This window comes from Necator americanus, chromosome I, assembly GCF_031761385.1.
Source record: "Necator americanus strain Aroian chromosome I, whole genome shotgun sequence".
Taxonomy (NCBI): Eukaryota; Metazoa; Nematoda; class Chromadorea; order Rhabditida; family Ancylostomatidae; genus Necator; species Necator americanus.
This window is the reverse complement of record NC_087371.1, coordinates 3,790,731-3,811,704: the sequence shown is the minus strand read 5'-3', so window position 1 is coordinate 3,811,704 and position 20,974 is coordinate 3,790,731. Positions and strand designations below refer to the sequence as shown.

Sequence of the window (20,974 nt, the reverse complement as noted above, 5' to 3'; positions counted from 1 at the left end):
TTTCATATAAACCACCATTAAAGAATATTCCTTATGGCGGTCATTTACTGCTGAAAAATCCCATGAGAAGTTGCATCAACCAGGTAGAGTGTAGGATGTTCAGTAAATCCGGCACTAACCAATCTACCTTAAAATTTTAAACAAAACTAAAGCTTAGACTAAATTTCCGACTTTTGTATTTTCCTATCTTACAGTTCTTGTTAGAGCGCAATTGTTAGCTTTCAGCCGCAAATTGGCCCCTTGATTATCTAGGTCTCGATTGAAGGCAGAAAAGAACGAATTTTTCGGATTTGCCCCTTTTGGCCACTTGACATTTCTATTTGATAACTATAGGGAACAAAATTCAGAGAAATAATTTGCAAGTACTGTTTATTGCGTGTTCCTTTGCATTTCAAATTCAGAAAAAAAATGCAGAGAATTATCCTGACCATAAATGAAACAATCATCTTCATGTGATGTTCTTAATATATTTTAATATGTGTAGCACAAGGGACTTAGACAAACCGCGGGTCTTATATAAGTGCAGTCTCTGTCCCGGTTACATGCCTTTCCTGTTATTTGATATTTCGCTGGAGCCCTAAAAAACTACACACATTTTTATGTTGGAATACACGAGCTGCTTAAAAGAGGAACAAACTTTTTGTCGAGTATGCACAGAACTTTCTGCTGACAAACATTACTTGAATTATTTCTGAATACCTGCAGCGTACACGCATATTGTGTAGCATTTGGATATATCATCTGAAACAGTTGGGACCCAACAACATATTACCGCGTAGGAAAGACTAGAATTACCTGTTCTTTGACTGCCTCATTAGTTTTCAAGAGTTTAGCTAAGTCGTCAATAGGAGAGTAGCGATTCCTGTATTCTCTATAAGTCTGGACAATAAAGTGAATAAGTACGACGGAAAACGTATACAGCATTTATTTGAGGTTTACTGAGATAACAAGTCAGCACTTAAATTCTCCCACTCAAGTTGGACGCTATTCCATCGAAAAGGATTGGTTCGCTCTACGAAGGTTTCGAACTACACACGAGGGTTTTCATGAGTTTAGTTAAGCCGTCAACAGGAGACTGCCGATCTCTGTATTCTCTATAAGTCTGGATAATAAAGTGTAAGTACGACGGAAAAAGTATACAGCATCGATCAATGAACGGACGCGCCTGCGGGTCCGATTTCATTGCGGAATCGTTTGAGGTTTATCAACATCAACAATAGCTGATGTACCAAGTCAGTACTTTAGTCCTCCCAGACAGGTTTGATGCAATTTCATCGAGAAGGACTGGTTCGCTCTAGGAAGGTTTCGAACTACACACGAGGGTGCAGAACCACCGGTGCGCTACATCCGCCCCAGTCTACTTCGGGTTGAAGAAAAAGTTCTGGGAAAAATTCCAGAACAGACCAGAACTTTTGGGTATTGATCTACAGCCGTCATGTATCATGAGTTAGATAGATATTTCAGTTAGGGCTAGTCCCTCAAGGACACGAAGTCACTCTGGAAAAGGAAAATAATGACAAATTTCCAAACGTTTTCTCCTCAACGTAGTGTGAATAGTGAGTATGACCTATACGATCTTTATTTTTTCCCTCAGATTATTTAAAAACCTTTAAGCGCAAGTAATCATCCACCATAGCTATGAAAATTATCCCCGGTAGGGTATTTCGTAGACTGCATTCACTATGATCGACGGACCAAAGAAAAAGAACACCTGTGTGCAAATCAATGGGAGACTTTGAAAACTAGGCACTTTAAACGTGAAAGAGAACGTACCCTTCAACTCTGAACAAACCATATTTTCTCGGGTTCAGAAAGCGTTTCTTAATCTCCCTCTCAGCCATGCCGAATAGGGTATTGTTTCGTATCTAAAATGCACTTCATAACTCACCAAACGAAACTTCTTCGTAGAACTCTAAGGATCATGACCTTCTTCCCATACTTTTAATCAGTGTCGTTTGCAGTGACTTTTTACCACAACGCTCGAATATTTGTCTTGCTCCCTAGTAAATAGTGAACACACTTACGAGCGCGTACATCTGTCCTCCCTTCCCCAGCGGGACTTTCTGATAAGTTCCACCTCTGGCTGCAATATCACGAAGTTCTAGATAGAATACATGTATGAGGTCTAGGTGACTCTGCAGCTCGGTCCCGTCCGGTGTCTCGCATTTCACCGCTTGCTCTATCGTAAGAAAGGTCAGTTTTCATCGCCAATTTCTTATTACTGTTTCTTACCTTCTCCTTGACCAGAGCTCAGAACAGCCAGACAAGCAATCTAAATAATAGATTAATTTTATTTTAAGATTTTTTAAGATTTTTTTTAAGATTAAGATTTTTTAAATAATAATAGAATGAATAATAGATTTAGAAATAAAAGATTGTTAGAAGGAACATTTTTGAGATATGTAGAGTAAGAAATTACTAACAATGCAACTAACGGAAGCGAGAAGTATCGTTTTCATGTTGAAGGTGAGGAACGATCAGTCGGGCTCGCTTAAATACATTTCATCCAAGTGGGCAAAGCGATGGGCCTCTTTCTGTTTTCCAATTATCTGGTCTTTTGTGTTCTAACCACCATAAAACATCTATACTAATAGGGTTGAGGACACGTTTATGTATCACTCCGGTACCTAATAATCGTCGACAACTTGCAAAAACCTCCTGTGTCTATATCCTACTTTTGGTTACGAAATCGCATCTGCAGCTTGCTGTAGCTGTTCGAAGCCAAGAATAGTTCTTCATTTTAATTGGATAAAGGCTAATCCCTCATTGGATAAGGTAAGGGAATAGTAGTTTTTATTTCAACAGGAGAAAAACAATCTGTTTAAAACAAAATAGTCGAGACACAAAGCACAAATAAAAGAAAATTTCGAAACATAGTTTTTTTTAGTTCTTAGCTTTTAGTTCGATACAGACTTAGAGCGGAACAAAATTGATTGTTTCTATTTCTTACATGCTTCCACAAAACCCGAACTGTTCACTTATCCCAAACAAATTGCCCAATTTAACTAGTATTTAGCGGCATGCTCGCCTAATTGCTGAAATCGTACGGAGAACGAAAAAAAATGATTTTTGCAAATGTACTAGACATGAATATGAAACACTGAAACTCGTCGACTACTGAATTATGCAGTGAGTACCAGGGAGATATCCTGGTATCCTTAATCCTTCTACTTTGATTTTTTCGCAGTCTTCTTCTCTCTTAGATTTTGTTTTTTTTTTCGCTTTGCACACAAAAGTGTATACTTCGTCTAAATTTCTATTCAACTGTTTCTAACAATCTTACGCCTGTTCACACCAATTTCCTAGAAAAAAAACTTCTTTTTAGCAATTATTGATCTACGCTTCAGGTTATTTTTGGGGATATTTTTGGGAGCGAAACCTGCTTGGATCTTCATATGACTCGTGGATAATTTATGTGAAGTAAGGGCGAGTAACTCCTTCGACTATTGTGATTACGTTCATCTAAGCAGTTCGTCGTAACTCAACAAAATGAAGAATTATTCTTGTGCGGAAACACTAAATTTTAGTGAAACCAGTTCCGAGATACAGAAGTTCCCATAACTGATTGAAAACGATTCGGATACGGCTGTGGCACCATTCAGAACGTGGCACCATTAATACAAAAATTTTTTGAATAAAATTATACAAATTCGGATCGACATGTTCTCAATCCCACAATTATTAGAGATATCATATTATATGCAGTCTGAATTACCGGTTGAAGGCCGGTTGAAGCGAGGAAAAAGTTAAAAAAGCCGGATTGCTTTGCAACAAGGACGATCAATATTTCAAGGCATCACTCCACGAACACGATCACGTACGGATTTCAAGTGGAGTATTCGTATACGGGATAGTAGATTACGGATAGGGAGATGATTCCGTCCATTTCTTCCAAATTGCCGCAAAAAACAGCCCGGATGATACGGCTTCGAGCGTTCCGGCGACGCTATTTTCTACAAGGAGTTCGATTGGAGCGTGCCAGCCTTGTGCGCGCTTGTCGCATCTTCCGGGCTATTTTTTACGGGAATTAGGAAGAAATGGACGGAATCACCCCCCTCTCCATAATCCACTATCCCTTATACGAATACTCCACCTGAAATCCGTACCACCTCAGAATCGTGGGGTGATGCCTTTAAATTGTGATGAGGCTAGGCAAAACCTTCAAATCTCACGTTTCCACTTTCTTTATAGGAAAGGAACTTCGATACTAATAATGTTGATAATCGCATGGGATTTCTGTTAACGGCGTAACAGTACTATGGAATCAACTCTCCCATTCAAATCCGTAGACATGTCTTCGTCACATCCCACGAATGCTAAATTATAGGGAAAACCAAAACAAAAAGAAGGTAGGCGTTATCTGGAGGTTAAAGAAGGTAGACGTTATCTGGAGGTTGTTGTCTATGATTCTCACATATTATTTCATTTTTTCAATTCTTCATTCTTTCTTTTTTTTATTTCTTCAATTTATTCGGTCCTTATAAGTGTGTAGTTGTTTGCGTCTCTGTGGCCAGAAGACTGGTTTTCTACGTCTCCGTAAGCGACTGGATCGGCACCTCATCGAGGTATGTTCGCGTATCCAATGGAATATCCTGGACTGGACACGTAATGTCTCGGAGGCATTCGCGGAGAATCTGCCGGGACCCTCTTTACCGTTTCCCTTTCTGGGCTAGTTGTGTTCCTCTCTTTTTCTTCACCTTCCCCCACCAATAGAAATTGTCTTTGAAATATCTATGTGAGCATGTATGTGTATGTGCGGTGTGAATACACGGAGACTAGCGCTAATTGGATTTCGATTATGAGAGATATTCAGCTGTCAGTGGGTAATTGCCTTTGCCGAAGCGTGCACCGATTCACGCTGTCACATCTATCTCTGCAGCTCATAAACTGACAACAACACTAGCCGTGATTAGCCCAAGAATCCCCGTGATATCATTTGTGGATCATAGTAGGAAGAAAAGGATTCATTTTTAAAATCACATAATTACTAGAAGAAAACATTAGCAGAAAGTAATTCATTAACATTTACGATGTGTTTGGAGAGATAAATTCATTACTATTATTGCGAGAACTGGTCCTCAACTCATTGCACAGCACACTTCTATCATCCACCAAAATGATAGTCTATACTAGCATTTTTTGAGTTGTCAATTTTTTAGATCAACTGATATAGCGAGGTCTGTCTGTTCAATAATATAATCTGCCGTATTTTTTGTGCTACAATACTTCTTGTATATCTTTTTTACTTCTAGTCTCTTTCAATATCTCTTTATTTCAATTGGCTGTTCCTTCCTGATTTTTTTTCGACCAATAATTTCGCATGAGTTCTTCCAAGGTGTTTTCCGATGAAACGCATCTAAATTATTTTGCTTCCAAATTTTCTATATGGCTTTTTGCTGTGAGAGCCCGATTGATTCGAAATTTGACTTGATTCCGAAAAATCGCACATCGAGCCGGGAGAGTGGGATTCTGACAGAGTAAAGCAAAAAATCCCCTGGCGTGCTAACTGCACATTCAAAAACTGATGAGTAAATTGAGTGGAATCACACAATTTTCAGACCATTTTCCTTTGAGAAGACAAATTGATGCAGGTATTGGATGATAAACCAAGAACATTTACGGATTTCGACGGGCCACAGAAAAACACAGGCGCGACGACAGATCCACAAACACGAAATAAAAATTCAACTAAAGAAAAACATAGCCTGCATGAATAGTTTATCGAAAATTACAACAAACAGTCTATTTAAAAATAGAAGCAAATATGGTGCACTGCGATCGGTTACATATTATATGCCACACAAATGACCTATGTGAATGAAGACACTTTAATAAAGACAGAAGAATCGCCGAGAAATGAAGAGAAATGACAAAAAAAAATAAACGAGAAGATATGAAAATATACACATATTAATCTTATTACTTGCATATTTTCCATATAACAGGCGATTTGTCGAATAATTCAGATGAAGATGAAAAAAAAAATAAAGTGGAGTTCAATAAAATTTTGACAACATTGAAAATGAGAAAAATTTGTTGCAGAATTGGAGTAATTTCGATCTCCTACCGTAGCTATTATTTTTTCAACATTTTTTTTTCTGATTGACCTTAAGGTTACTTGCATTTTTAAACAGTTAATGCACAATCTCAGGTCCAACTAACCACAGTTTTTCTATCGAAGTGACAACAGAAACGGTGTATTACGCGCATAATCACAGTGAAACAAAGAAAAATCCACAGAAGAGCAAAGATCAAAGATCAGATAAATCAATGACGATGATAGATGATAGCACACGCTCGCAGGATCCGAAGAGAGGGGACCCAGTCATCTCGACGAATTGTTAAATATAGAATAGGTCGGCACTATTGTAGCTATTGCGGAGCGCACGGTAGCGCACCGTAGTAGATATGATGAACAATCCGTGATTCGCTAGTACTGACCTTGATACTCGTGTGGTTTTTGCTCCATAAGTGCGCTGAAAAAAAAAAAGAAAAATAGGAGGGTACAAAAGAATAGGAAGGGGATTGCGAAAAAAAACGAAGGAAAAGCAAAAAAAAAGAGGTTGAAGTAAATAGGGAGAAATCTCACTTCGGTGGCAACTTTTCGTCCTCGGATCGTCGCTTTAGACAAGCCGCTTTCGGATTGAGATTGCGTTGTCGCACCTTAAGAACCAAAACGATACTAAAACCACTAGAACCCTAAAATAACACTCGGCAATTACTGTACCTGTTCCTCGAGAGCGGTGATAATGGAAACAGCTTGGTGTAGGATTCCGAGCTTCGTTTGCGCTTTCTCGGATGCGTTTGGTAGGTGCTGACCACACATTTTACCAAGTTCTTTGAACGCTGTATTGATGTCACGCACACGAACTCTGTAAGCACAAACTCATTCCAAAGAGAAACAGCTATTGTGGTCCTAGACTGAGGAACTCTTATCGAAAAAAAGAAAACACTCGAAAAAAAAAACCTAATCGAACTTTTGAACCGAACTAGAAGATCATGAAAAAATAACTGAGATTAAAATCGTTTTCTCGTTGATTTCGATGTTCAAAACAATCCGAACATCATCGAAATCGAAACCGTAGTACCATTGCTACACAAAAAGTTTGTAATTGCAAAAAGAAATTCTGCTATAAAAAAAGAACGATATGACTATGGAAGAAGAATCCATCATATAGCTCTTGCAAATCAAATCCGCAAAGCGTAAGCATACAAAAAAATTAATGAACTTTTTAGCGAGAATGTTCTCACTATTTTTTTCTTCATGCTCTGGCCTCCTGTCTTCGTATCACAATTGCTGGTAACAACCTTCTACCTGCAGTTTGCAATTTCCCACCATATGCCACCATTCTTACGCTCTGTTCTTTAATTAAAGTCTTAGCAATCGGTTAATTGAACCTAACCTGACCGTGTTATCAAATATAAAAAAAAACCACGCTTTTCTCTGGAATTCTTCCAAAAATCACATCAACCTCACCGACTATTGAGCGCATTTTGATTGTATGCGGGGATTTTTGCGAATTATTTTCAAATTCTAAAATCTTATGACTGTAAAAACAGTCACGAAAAACAAACAGAGATAGAAATAAGAATGGGTTCGTAATAATCGCTCGTGGTACTCCTTTTTGAAAAATCTCATCGACCTGACACTAATCCTTAAGCGCCTTCCAATTGAATGTATTTCCTGGATTTCCGCAATCATTCCGCACATTACACAACAGACGGATGTCACCTGCGAGTGTAACAATAGCCGTAAAACAGTATCAGTCGACTTCATCAATCCTTTTATGGTAGTTTTATAATTTTCACGGTGGCAATCCAACACGAAAAATCAATAGTCTACAGCAAGAGGATTTTTTGTTCAGCGTTTCAACCCTCCAGAGAGGGAGAGAAAAAAACCCACAACAACCACAATCGTCCGGTAAGACCCGCGTTCTCAGGCGGACCATAAAACGCGGACAAAAACCCGTAAATCCCGCGCAGGACGTAACGATGTCGTAGTTAATCGTATTATGTTGAAGGGAACTGTGCTAAGGAGTGACGGATTTACAGCTGAATGTCATGACACACTCACGTCAACCATTGCATCATCATTGGCATGTGACAATTCTACGGTAATTACGAATCTTAAATCGATGGGAAAGTGCTCTTAACCTAAGGATGTCATGCCGTTGAAGAAAATGCAAGCGGTAGATGAATAGGTGAAAAGGTGGCTCTATAATTATTTCCCAAGGCAATTTCTGGAATCCTAGTGACACCTTCAATAAAAATGGTAAACAAAACAAACAATATTCAAAATACGACAATTAAGACAAAAAAAAGGTCTGGAAAAGAGTGACATAAGAGACAAAAAGAGATTGGAAAAACAAGATCGATTCGATTTGTTCAAGTGATAAATGCAATCAAGTGAGTTGATGGCTGAACCTTAGTGGAATCATTGATTATCGTAGTTTAGCGGGAAATTGTCACTCTTTTACTCCTTAATTGGGAAGTAAAACACTTCAATGAACCTTACTAAGACTAATGTTTCCACAGTTTTCCCTTCGTTAGATCTTGAGGTGTTCCAGTGCGCTTAGAAGAATGGCTCAAATAGTGCGCAGAAGAGAAAACCTCCGGAAATGTCTTTTAAAAAAAAAGAAATAACTCACTATTGGAGATACAAATGATATTACAAAGATCCTGGAGGTAACATTCAAGAGGTCAACAACGAGTCGTACACACTCTGTCGTCTCATACTTGACTTATAAGACAAGTAATTGTAAAATCCCTGGTAAAAACGATAACTACACCGAAAGTATTCTCAGAATGCTCCGAATTTATAATCAAGCAGGTCTCAAAGAGATGTAAACACAAGTAGAACCGTCCACAAGATATTAGAGTGCGGAAAAGTTGAATTTCTACCCCCTACAGCACAATATGTGGCCAGTTACCTTTCAACTTCCAAATCAATGAATCCCTCAAATCCTTTCCTCCTATTCCTTCTCCTCCTCCTCTGTTCTTCCCATGTAGGCCACTACAACACGCGATGTCGCCTTGTATTACGCAATCTATGTATATACAGTGCACGTTGAGTGGATGGGCGTGGCCATTCGAGAATCTAATCTCGTAATCAAACGGATGGATGACCGAATGGCAAGAGAATATAAACACCACTATGGCGTGAACGAGTTCACCACAAAAGAATAGCGGAAATCGATCAATAAACAACTAAACAATAAACAATCGACAACAGAACGATCCCCTTACCGTTCTCTTGCGTTGTTCGCAGATCGTCGATCGACATCTCGCTCATCTCCAGATCTCGTGTCGTCGTCAGATTCTCCTCGGACCTTCGTTTTCCGCTTCGACGAGGGTCGAATGGGCAGCGAACTGCAAAGTGCTCAACGTTTTCACCGTAAATTCTCACAGTGGGTGACAATCAACCTCACCTGAGACTAGAACCAGATGGGACCTGTTGCATTACGGAGTAGTCAAAATGTCCAGGTGCAGGGGAGACTTGAGCCGGTGGTAGACAATGCGATGCATAGCCGGTATCTGTCGATGATGGTGTGTCGGAAAGCGTTGACTGAAACTTTGATTATTGACTTTGAATCTACACCAGAAGCAAAAAATATTGGCAACACTACAAATCTGTAATTGCTCGTGGAATTGTGGAATTCTTCTAAGAACTTCCCTTTCAGCAATAAAGAGTAACAATCAAAAATATCGTGTAAATACAGCACTTCTTTATAGCATATACGGAAAAGGCTGTTGCAGACGATAAATAGTATTCAAGGAACAATTTGGTATTATACTTAGTTTTTCTAATCACAAATTCCTCGAAAACACACAAACATTGGAGCGTCCATTGGAAGGACACAAAAGTCATGGGTTACATCATCGTTTCAATACCAGTCCAGGGTCAGAAGTAAGTTTGGAGTTTTTGCTGCCCCAGTGTGACATCAATCAGTCACACCACCGTAATGGTGGCGCTAGTGGTTATCAGCCCTACCGTAGCCTTAGTAGTCAATGAGAAGAGTCGAAACAGACGAAAGAGGTGATAAACAAGTGAGGGAGTACGCTGAACAGTTTCAAAAGAAAAGCCTCAACAATACCACATACAGTAACTCTTCCTAGGGGCATAATTGTTTTAAGTCTGGTCATATCCACCATATTTCCATTCATCCTAGAAAACGAAAGTCTTCGTGGCTATTCTACGGAACTTTCACCTCCTCCCGTCACCCCATTCGCCCAATCCCCTCATCTACATATGAATCACTGTTAATTTAGTCAATGTTGCTCGTTAGAAATGAAGAGGATCGTCAAAAACGAGGCCATTCACGCTCCGAACTGTGCGTTGCGTTGGGAGAGTGTGGATTTGCAAGACAATGGGAGTCGGACGCGCAGATGTTCCTCAGTGGCGCTATCGGCCTTGTACTTGTCACAAATTGCTAACTACTTTTTAAAAATGAGCGCAACAAAATTCTTTACAGAAGAAAAAAAACAAAAATTGGAACAAAATGGAACAAAGAAGTGCTTATGTAGACGTCCGGACTACCACAGAAATGTCCCGAAATACTAGCAAGTTGTCATAAAAACCGAAGACGTGTTATAAGTAGTTTTTATTTGCTACACAATACCGCCAAAGCATTTAGAATTCTTTAACTGATTGGAGAAAACCTTCAAAAATAGCACGTACATCAGTGCCGCTAATTATTTCTTTAAAAACTTTCCCTTCTTATGTTAGTCGTGAGTGGTACCATTTCGTTCTTACTTACTGCTCAATGCCTAGGGGTTAAATATTACCTTAGTGCACATGAAAAGGACAGCGAGGCCGCAATGATAACGCATGAAGGACTCTATAAATCAATTGCACCCTGACCGTCTCCCCTTCTCAATGCTACCGAACATCCCTCAACCGCATAAAAACCTCGGCACATTCAAATCATGTCGATCCGAAACCAATATTTGTCCTCACAGAATACCGAAGAAAAAAAGGATCGCGATTGCCTTTTGTGCCGTCGATCCTCATTTTGCACCGTATCCCCGCCGTCGACATCACATATCCAGTGAGTCTTCATCGCTTCTATCGTTGTGTGCGTGTGTGTGTGTGCTCCACGCGCCATTGTCTTTGCAGACGGGGCGTGTCGCGTCAAGGCCGTTCTTTCTCTCTTTCGAAGGGCGGATTATGATTTACAAGACCCTGTTTATACGCTGATCATCGCCCGAGACGCGACGGCACCGCTTTGATGCGTTGACCCAGACCCTTTCAACCGAACCACTCCATCTATACTGTTATTCAACACCCCATCCCTACACCACTACGATCATCACTATGCAATCAAATAAACGAGAACTTCGCTTGGAACGTGCACGAATAAACACTTCGAAAGGTGAAATTGGTACCTGAGTGGGATAGAACGAGGCATGATTAAGATCCGAGCCATCCGGAAAGGGATACGGCAACGGTAGCGTCGGGTACGCACTGGAGGCACCAGGTGTCGTCGCCGCTTTCTCGTCGGGAGGCTGTAAAAGTGGAAATTCAGGAAAATCTTCTGTGTACTGCCGCAAAATTTTCAAGTGATTAAAACTGAGGGTATGAAAGATGATGTCATCACTTAAACAAGAAGTGTTAAACATCCTAATAAGGAATTAAAATAATTAATAATTCCATAAATTCAAACAATTTATACTTAAAAGCTTAAAATGATTTTCAAAACGCTTCGCGTACATCACGTACGTAGCAATGGACCTATCTTAAAACAAAATACTTCAACAATTTATGAATAGGAAGCGCTGAGGACGTGAATACAGAATACTGAAGGCGCCCGGATTCGCAAATCCTCAGGACAGACAAGACATTGACAACATTAGGTCTTAAAAAAACTTAGAATCTTCAAGAAATTTGAAAGTGTCAGCATTTCTTTTATCCAAAGACATGCTCTTCTTTTGTCATCGATTGTTTGTTTAGTTTTCGATCACTATTATTTACTAAATAGTGAAAGTTTTGTATTGTTATGCTGCTGCTGTGTTTTCTTCATCGATCTAATTACTAAACAACACGCCATGACAGTGAATTCCACACGATCTTCAATGTCAACTGGTCCCGCCAACAAATGATCGAATCGTTTACGAGCCTCTTTCCACAGTGAAATGACAGCTAACAGATGGCCAGTTGAGGCAGTTCATCGGTCCCTCAGCAATGAGTCAGACCAGTGGAAACCTTGTGAATGAGCCGGACACACAATTGAGCGATCAAGATAGTCATCGCTTCTCCATTGCTCGTCATCCACATCGTGCGGCGGCGTGTCAAACGCGAAATTACGTACTTAAGTCGCTCTAATCAGAGGGGAGTGCGTAAAGTGAGACTATTTCGACGAGAAACCGTAGCGGCAACCTCTTTTGACTTAGACTGGTCGCTTTTCGACGTTCATTACCCACAATTTAATCGATACGCATAGATAAATGCAAAACAAATGAAAATGAAGAGAAACACTTACCATGTATCCTGTATATCCAGGCCAAACAGTAGGAGGCTGGTACATAGCCGTGAGGGCATCACTCGATACGGCAGGGTTTGAAGTTGAGGTGACATAGGATTGCACGTTGGACTAAAAGAAAAGGTTTTTGAGAGATATCTTGAAAAATTAGTACTGAACGAATTTTTCGAGTATTCTTGGTGCAGTTACACGCCAAGGTTTAACAATTAAAAAAAGAACTCCAAATCTATGATAATGGTTAGATTTATTGACAATTAAACCTGATAATTCCCCTCCTCCACCTGTTTATATTCCCATTTTTCGGCATTAATGATTCAGCAGTTAATTTTACACATTGAATTTTTTCATCTTGTACAAAAGGAAAGAAGTAAAACTATTATGGTCCTTAAATAATAGTTGTGCACAGGCACACTAACTACATCGGTACCGAAAACTACAAAATGTGATAAACCATAAAATATAAAAAGGAGAAGATCGCACAATTCGTAACTACATGTAAAATCCAGAGCTATCTTGGTCAAGTAACCTAAGGGAGTTCTATCTTTAAGGAATGTAATGAATGTTCTGAATACTGTAGAAAAACTAATAGCACGGAAAAACAGAAAATCCTCAATGAGAATTTCGCATATTCAATCCTCAAGAAAGAGTGTATGGATCGAGTCATTATTTCACCACGATCCAAATGTTCAAACGAAACAAAGTGAAAATAAAAAGAGCTCCTCTGACAGCCAGGTATTTATCTTTCAGAAAAGCTGAGCTTTAACAAGAAGCGGGAGTAGTCAATATGAAATCATAAAAACTAATTCATACAATACCAACAATCCTAGAATTGTGGAATATATCATGTGGCTTAGAAGCAATGTATTCTTTACTTCTGTCATGGCAAACAGGTGCAATAACGAGTCCGGCTGGTCATAATCTCAAAAAAAAAGAAAGGGAAATTTACAGAAGAAAATATAGTAAAGAAGAAGTTAAGAATATTGGCAGGAGCCAGAAGAAACCTGTAAAGTTGTGAAGCGTCAAAATATTCCTAGAAATTGTCTAATTCGGTTTAGAATGACAAACAGTTCACAAATACAACCGAATTTTACTTCTCCAAAGTAACGATTCTCTATGTGATAATTTCTCTTTTAAATGCATTTTGTGTTATTGTAAGCAAACACAAAATTAAATTCCATGGTCATTTAAAAAAAAAACAATGGAAGAAAATGGAGCCGTATCCGTTCTTCAGTGATGAAATTCTTAATATCTGTGAAGGAAAGAAAAAATAGAAGCACAACGAAACCTTGAAGAAGTTTGAATTTTTTTAGAGCTAATCGGCTCCATAATTAATAGTTATCATTAAAATAATCAAAAATCTTTGTAACACTGAAAATTTTTCGTGTAAGTAACGAGATCATATATGTACTGTAAATATATGTGGAGTTTATAGCGTACCTTCCCAATCTCAAGTACATCCGATGACCCAGTACCATTCGACGCTGAGACCGCCGGTACTACCGGCGATGGATATGCAGCTGGAGCGGTGGCATAGTCAGTTTCGGTGCCGGAGGAGAGCGGTGGATAGTGTGACAAACCGCCAAGTGGGGCATACGATGGGGTTCCTGAACGGATGCTTTATGTTCCGAAATAGCCTAACTACAACGTTCAGAGCGTTTTTGGTCGTAAAGATAGAATGACGGATTATAATCGATAAGAGCACAAAAAAAAGATGGAGAAGAAAGGAAAAAGAGCACAAAAAGAAAAGTTGGAGAAGGAAGAAAACTCGTTATTTTCAAGGATAGTACGTTAGAAAACAAATGTAGTGGAATAAACAAACAAACAGTACCGGCACCCCAGTATCCTGCTCCAATATCGGCCATCTGTAACACGTGTGGATCCATAGCCGAGTACGCCGAGTAGTCGTACGGAGCCGCCATTGGACTGGGTTTTCCCTCACGTAACTTAAGAAAAAAAATTGTAATTTTCTAGAAATACTCGAAATCGGCAGGAAAATAGGAGTGAAATAGTTTCTACAAGAGAGCCTTTTCTGCGAAAAAAAAAACATATGTCAAACAGCAGGAAATAAGTGGCGTAGAGGTTAGAGTGATGTAGAATTAGGATAATGAGAAGAGTGTAATAAAGACGAACTCCGACAGAAGATCCACACATTTAGGTGGTAATTATTTCATAGCTTGTAGTATAGCACCTAATTAACATTGCATCGCTTCCCCTAATAATGTCGGTCCCACAAAAAAGTGCTAGGACCGAAGCGTGGAGTTTGTGGGCGCGAATAACCGTTGCCTCATTCTCTCTCTCCCCCTCGCTCTCCTTCTTCTCCTCGCGATTTTCCCTCCAACATTGACTAATGAGTACCGTAGTCCGCCAACGGGAAAGCGGTAAATCTTTACGAGTTCCAGTTGAATCGATCGATTAGCAGCTTCAATATATTCCTACGGCAATCTATCACACTTTTAGTGGTAGGAGTAATTGTCATCAACACTAACATCTCCATGCTACCGTAATTTGCGGGATTTCAAGGATTTAGTACGATCACAGAAAAAAAACCTCAACAATATGCAGACCACTGGAACATTGGAGTAAAAAGTGATATTCCAAGGATTGTTCAGGGTAAATTGACAAACGATTCTGGACCATGACATAGCATCCAGAAATCTCAGGTCTTTGTTTAATTCAGCCTGACTTTAAAAAATAAACACTGAGATTACCAGGAATCGATTGTGGTAACAACTGTATGACCAGTCCGCTCACATTTCTTACCCATCGCTGATGATGTCCCATTGTTTTCCTCATAAGACCTTCCTAACTTCCTCTTCCTAATTCACTAACCCGCATTCCTACACTCTTCGTGAAGTACTGTACTGATTTATACCGTGTTTCCAAGACTTTTTGTGCGGTTGCACAATCACCTCTTTTCAAGCGCTTACAGACTGAAAAAGTGGCGCAACGTGGAAAAAACCCGTTGGGTCAAAACATCCGCCGGTCGGTAGACAATCCTTCTTATATTGGATTATCTCGGTGGGTGACACATGTTCTATGCGTTTCTTTTGTCCTACTATTTTTTTTTATTATTTTTTCTATTTATTTTTCTTCTTTCATTAAAATCAAACCAAAAAGTGGGAGATTAGATGGTATCCTTCAAAACGTGATCTGCGATATGGGGCCACTCAGTCGCGCTCTTATTTCTGGATGCTCTAACTTTTTTTCCTCCCTTAGTAGCTCGCATTCATAAGTCCTCTAAGGCTAATGCTTCGGTCTTAGTGCTTCGACTGATCTAGTTATTTACTTCCAGAAATAAGAGCGCGACTGAGTTTCGCTCCCCCTAATTACATTTTTTCCGTGGATAGTAATCGAAATTTTTGATTTTTTTTTCTGTGGATAGTAATCGAAATCCTTCATTCCTGATGTTGATGTGTTTCCGTGTTTCAGATGCGCTAACGACGTTAGCTGCCGTATCATTAACGAACCTCCGTTGCCCAGGATTTTACTTTTCCATTGCTTCGCTTAGGCAGCACGGATTGTGAGTGTTTTTTTTGTTCTTTATGTTAAAAAAAAACTTAAGAAATGCTCGAAATAGGCAGAGGGTGACAAAGAAATGATTCTGTCAGGAGAAACTTATGGAACAGTCATAGGATACTATGGCTATGTCAAGAATTGTTCTGCGTTTCCTTTTTTTTGTCGAAATAACGAGAGGGTAAAGGGTAGTGCTTGAATAAAATGCACAAGAAAACTTTATGGATTATTTCTCTAACGGCGGACAACCTACCTCTGAGCTATTCAAAGGTTATTTTAAGGAAAAGTTCATAAAGTTTCTAGAAAAAAAAACCGTCTCTTATATTTTACAACATGAATCGGTGAAATATACAAACCAGTTCATCAAAGCTACATTTTTCCATAGTGTTCTTCCAATAACATGGGATTTTTTTCTCATGTGGAATCACTTGAGAACTCTGCCTAGTGGAACGACATTATTTTCGCTCTAATATTGTTCTCAAACATGATTTTCGTCCAGAAAATTTGGTTTTTTTTCCGTGGATTTGTGGATTTTTGATGGATTTCATCTGCAGCTTCTGGTTTCTAATTTTAGATTCCGAGCCTAAAAAGAGCGCTCATCTTTGCTGTAGCCGTTGTTGTCATTTGTTGACTTTGTTGACGAGTCATTCGTTCAGTGTTTTGTTTTTTTTTCATTCGGAGGGAAATTCGAAGAAATTTAAATTCGCTGCGGAAATCGATATTTGCCGTTGTGATTCCATCATTCTGTTATAGAAGATTAAGAAATTTCTCGAATAGAAAGATTTCTCCGGCAGATGAGTCCTTAGAATAAATACATAAATATACAAATAAGGTCGAATTCGAATTTGACGATAAAACCGACGTAATCCTCTCGGTCAGTTCATTACGTATGTGGATGTGGGGTTAAATGTGGCATTATTGATCGATTAATAGCACCATCGTGTCAAGCGGCGAGGTTCACGCGATGTGCACGCAGTGCAGTGCATCATGCACTACTAGACAAAGAAACGAGATCACAACGCGGCGGCGGCGGCGAGGATACGGTAGCGCGAGTGTGTTTTGATACGAGAAGTCAGCTGGTAACTGATAAGTAATGGAGTAATAAGGTAAACAGAAACTTAGTTGATCAATATTCATATTTAGTGTGCGCGGTGTGATTTCAAATGGATACGGTAGGACAGTTTCATTTCTGCATTTCACTAGCAACAGCAGCCCCGTGGAATTCGCAACTTTAAGAAACGCAACGAAGCGCTGTTGCACAAAATTTACGATACCGTAGGCTAAAATACCCTGTAGACTTGACGTATGAGTGAACAACGCGTAAAAGTAGGATGTGTTTGAACAATAGCGAAAAAAAAAGCTGGCCGAGCAAAGTACTATTGAAATTCCGGGGAATTTTTGAAATACAAAAAAATCAAATTTCATAGAATATGGTTTTCACGGAAAACTATGATTAAACTTATTAAAAGAATAAAGAGAATATAGGATAATTGCATAACTGAGTGCAAATAAGTGTATCCTTGAATGAAAACCGTGAATTATCATTTCCAAATAAAAAAAGTCTTTTTCTACGTGAACGTCAAGATTTTTGCGGATATTCCAGAAAGAGGAAAATGAAGCGAAGGATTACGATCTAGATAAGATTCTGAGTGAAGTGGTAGGCCTCAAAGGCGATCTTAGGATCGAAAGAGCACAGGGATTTAACAGAATTTCACCACTGGAACAGTGTTTTCAACCGAATACTGTAACCATACGACGAGGTGACAAATGACAATATACCAGTGATAATGGCGGATAACTCGGGTCCTGCTGTGAGTTTAGGTTTTGGATTTATTTACCCTCAATAGCACTTTTGACTTTTTAGATATTTCAATATTTAAGTGCTTGACTAAGTAGTTAAGCGCTGTTTGATTCGGTCAAATATATAATATTTCGATTACTTCGACTTCGATTGAGACAAGAGATTTGACTTTTAATTTTTCGCACGGTACAGTATTTGCAGCGTGGGTGTAAGATTGTGCAAATAGAACAACACTGATTACGGGAAGAGATAAAAATTTTCATGAGGAAGCTTAATCACAGGAGGAGAACATTGTAGGTGAAAAAAGCCAATCACTAGGAAAAGAAGATCTCGCGAACCGATGATGTAGCGATGATTGTCAAACGACTCTCGCAACGAACTTGCCAAATACAGTAACCATGCAACAAGGCGACAAGTAACAATACCTGTGATAACGGCGGATAGTTGGCGTCCTGTGAGCCGGCGTAAGACGACGGCGCGAGCATTTCCTACGGAGGTGGTGCCCGTGAGAGAGGAGCAGTTAAGGAAAAACCGAATGGGCGGAGGAGGAGGAGGACGAGGGCGAGGGCAGCCAGTGGAGATGGGAGGGGTCAAGCGCGCCTTTTAGAGCTCTCGTCGCGTCGTCCAGCAGACGAGATCCATCGACGCTAGGGGTCACTCCGCGCAGCGGTGAACAATACCGGGGGCTCAACGAGGATATGTTGAAGAGTTCCTGACTAATAGAATCAGAATCGTGAGGTCAGCGATATGTGGTCAATAGTCTACAGGAAATCAAAGGAAATCTAACTTGGAGACAGGAGTTCTTAGGTGAAGAAAACCCGGAGATTTCAGGAGAAACTCATGTACATATATTGGAAGAAAATTATTGAAAAAATCACCGGAAATTCCTGGTTGATGAGTTCGTTAACAGCTGATGTGTAAGAATAGTTTGGGATTTTAGTAATTAAGGAAATAAGTATAAGTCAGGATTTTCAATTGACTCAGCACCAGCATTTTGATCCAGTGCCTCAATGTGAACCGCACGAATAATCAAATCATTCAAGCTTCAAAAAGATTTTGAGCGCCTACCGAAGCAGAAACAACAGCGGAGTCGTCGACTCCTTGAGATTTTGGAACATTTTCAGTAGATGTTAAGTTCTTAATGCTTTAACGATTCAGGGATTCTTCATGGATTCAGAAGTTTTACGCGCATTTTCAAATAAATGAAGTTACTGTTGTTAGAAGCGCATAAAATATTTTGAGGGATTGATGGAACCCTGGAAAGAAAACGAATACCATGGTTTTAACGCTGGTTTTTTCTAGAAAAAAGTTTGAGAAATTTGAGGATTTTTTCTTCTTTCAACCCAGAAAACATGTGGTCGCTAGATTGTTTTAAAATGAGAAATAGGTGTATGAGATCCAGCTACATAGTTTCGCTCTGGAACGATTCTTCGAACGCAGAATTAGTGGCTGCGGTTGTGAATGTGATTCTCTGCCATTGTGTACATTAATCTTTAAAAAAAATCTGATTTCTAGAAAGTTGCATAAAAACGATGTTGGCTTAAGAAAATTAGGAGTATGCAGGAAATTTAACAAAATTAGCTTCGAAGAGAATGCTTCGAGGTTCAACTACAATAATTGCATAGAAACATGAAATATATTTTTTGCTGGATGATTTTTTTGCAGGTATCATTGCGTCAGTTCGAAAGAAAATAGTAAAAAAGCAAAAAAAAAAAAGAATTTTAAGGACTAAACCATAGGGATTTCGGGGACATTTCCGTTTTTGAATATGGCAAGACTGCTGGAGGCAGTGTGTATCACTATAGAAAATTGTCGAATGTATTTGAGCACATGATTTTTTCTATTTTCAGAATTCTATTTCCAGAATTTTCTACTTTCAGTATATTTTAATTATTTTTATTGTAAATATATCATATTCCCAATATTTTTCCGCTGCTTAGAAACCGCCTTTGAATCCAGGAATTAGCTGCAACCCTCTATTAAATCGCAAATAAAGCGTAAGCACTTTAGCACACACACACACATACACACCGCAGCCAGCATGCCGTCCACCACCTGTCGTAGCCATTTTCGGAACAACGGACAATCATGACAATCTGCGGGCCGACGTCCGTCTTCCACCACGTTGACCGACTTGAACTTAAATGACCGCTACGGAACTCTATAATGCCTGTAATTTTACGTCTTACACACGAACTTCAATGAATTCGATGTCCTTGACTTTTATGTTGTTTTTATGTGGTTGAATTTCAATCCGGAATCTCTGCCGCCTTACAATACGTTGACGAGGACGTTTGAGATGTGCATCAATGCTGTGGATAGGCTGTGACCGTAACTTTACCGAAAATTCCTTTGGTCCCCTGGAATTCATAGCAAGAAATCTGCGAAATGAACTCATCGGTGATCTAATGGATGAAGCGATGACAATTAGGAGTGGAACACAACGATGGGACCTTAACTGATCCTAACGGCTATGTATTCAGCTATGAATACTGATACTCATCGATTTTATTTCGTTTTGACAAAAGACATCCATCAGTCAAACGTTTCATAGGCGCTAGTGTGGAGGGCCAGATGGTGGCCGACCAACATCAGCCAATGCAGCGATCGACCTCGTCGATTTCGCAGCGCCAAAGCTTCACATGGAAAAAGCTCAGGAGAAACTTCCTCCTCTCCAGATTCCATGAGGAATCGTTGAGAGGAAGCGTTAATGAATGTATTCTCGAAACTCCGGCGGATTTGCGAAAATTAGGTGTGGGTTGGCAACCTAAGGACCCCAGGATCAACGACTCTGACAATTAGAGTGTTGGAAGATGAGGAAAAAACCACAGTATAACTTTAAGAGTGAGTTCAACGCCTCAGTAGAAGAAATAGAAAGCATGGTTACATTGCAACTCGGAGCTTACAAAATCTCGCCTCATTCGATCCCGACAGATCAATCGGTTTTTCGAGAATGTGGCGGAAGTGATAGGATTCATACAGTTGAAAGGAAGTCGACACATTTTTCTCTGTAAGTCTTCACAGAATGAAGTTAATGAGAAGGAATGAAAAGGAGAAATTTTCCGGTTTTTCGGAGAGAGGAAGAATGTTTCGTTAAGAAGTCGATGGAGAACTGTTAACTAACTGAAATACTATCTAGAATTCTTGGAATAGCTTATAATAATTCTTAAAGGGACAATTT

General features: G+C 39.4%; 1 protein-coding gene across 2 annotated transcripts; it reads right to left on the bottom strand.

The window, feature by feature from the left end:
• Nucleotides 1-40: 40 nt before the first annotated feature.
• On the bottom strand, nt 41-18,278 carry RB195_004394 (uncharacterized protein; the record flags this gene model as incomplete). 2 transcript variants are annotated; one of them, XM_064182218.1, is made up of 15 exons in its annotated part: nt 41-127; nt 505-577; nt 638-741; nt 796-871; nt 1,774-1,865; nt 2,025-2,101; nt 6,442-6,476; nt 6,590-6,663; nt 6,728-6,872; nt 9,247-9,369; nt 9,429-9,565; nt 11,386-11,505; nt 12,480-12,590; nt 13,917-14,083; nt 14,308-14,398. In XM_064182218.1, 15 exons carry the CDS (start codon nt 14,396-14,398, stop codon nt 41-43), a joined length of 1,512 nt encoding a protein of 503 aa, XP_064033485.1. The 2 variants fall into 2 exon arrangements, with proteins under 2 accessions (XP_064033485.1, XP_064033484.1); XM_064182217.1 differs by lacking the exons at nt 41-127; nt 505-577; nt 638-741; ... (1 more) ...; nt 1,774-1,865; nt 2,025-2,101 and adding an exon at nt 18,219-18,278 and having other exon boundaries at nt 6,431-6,476; nt 14,308-14,422.
• Between the last annotated feature and the right edge of the window lie 2,696 nt (nt 18,279-20,974).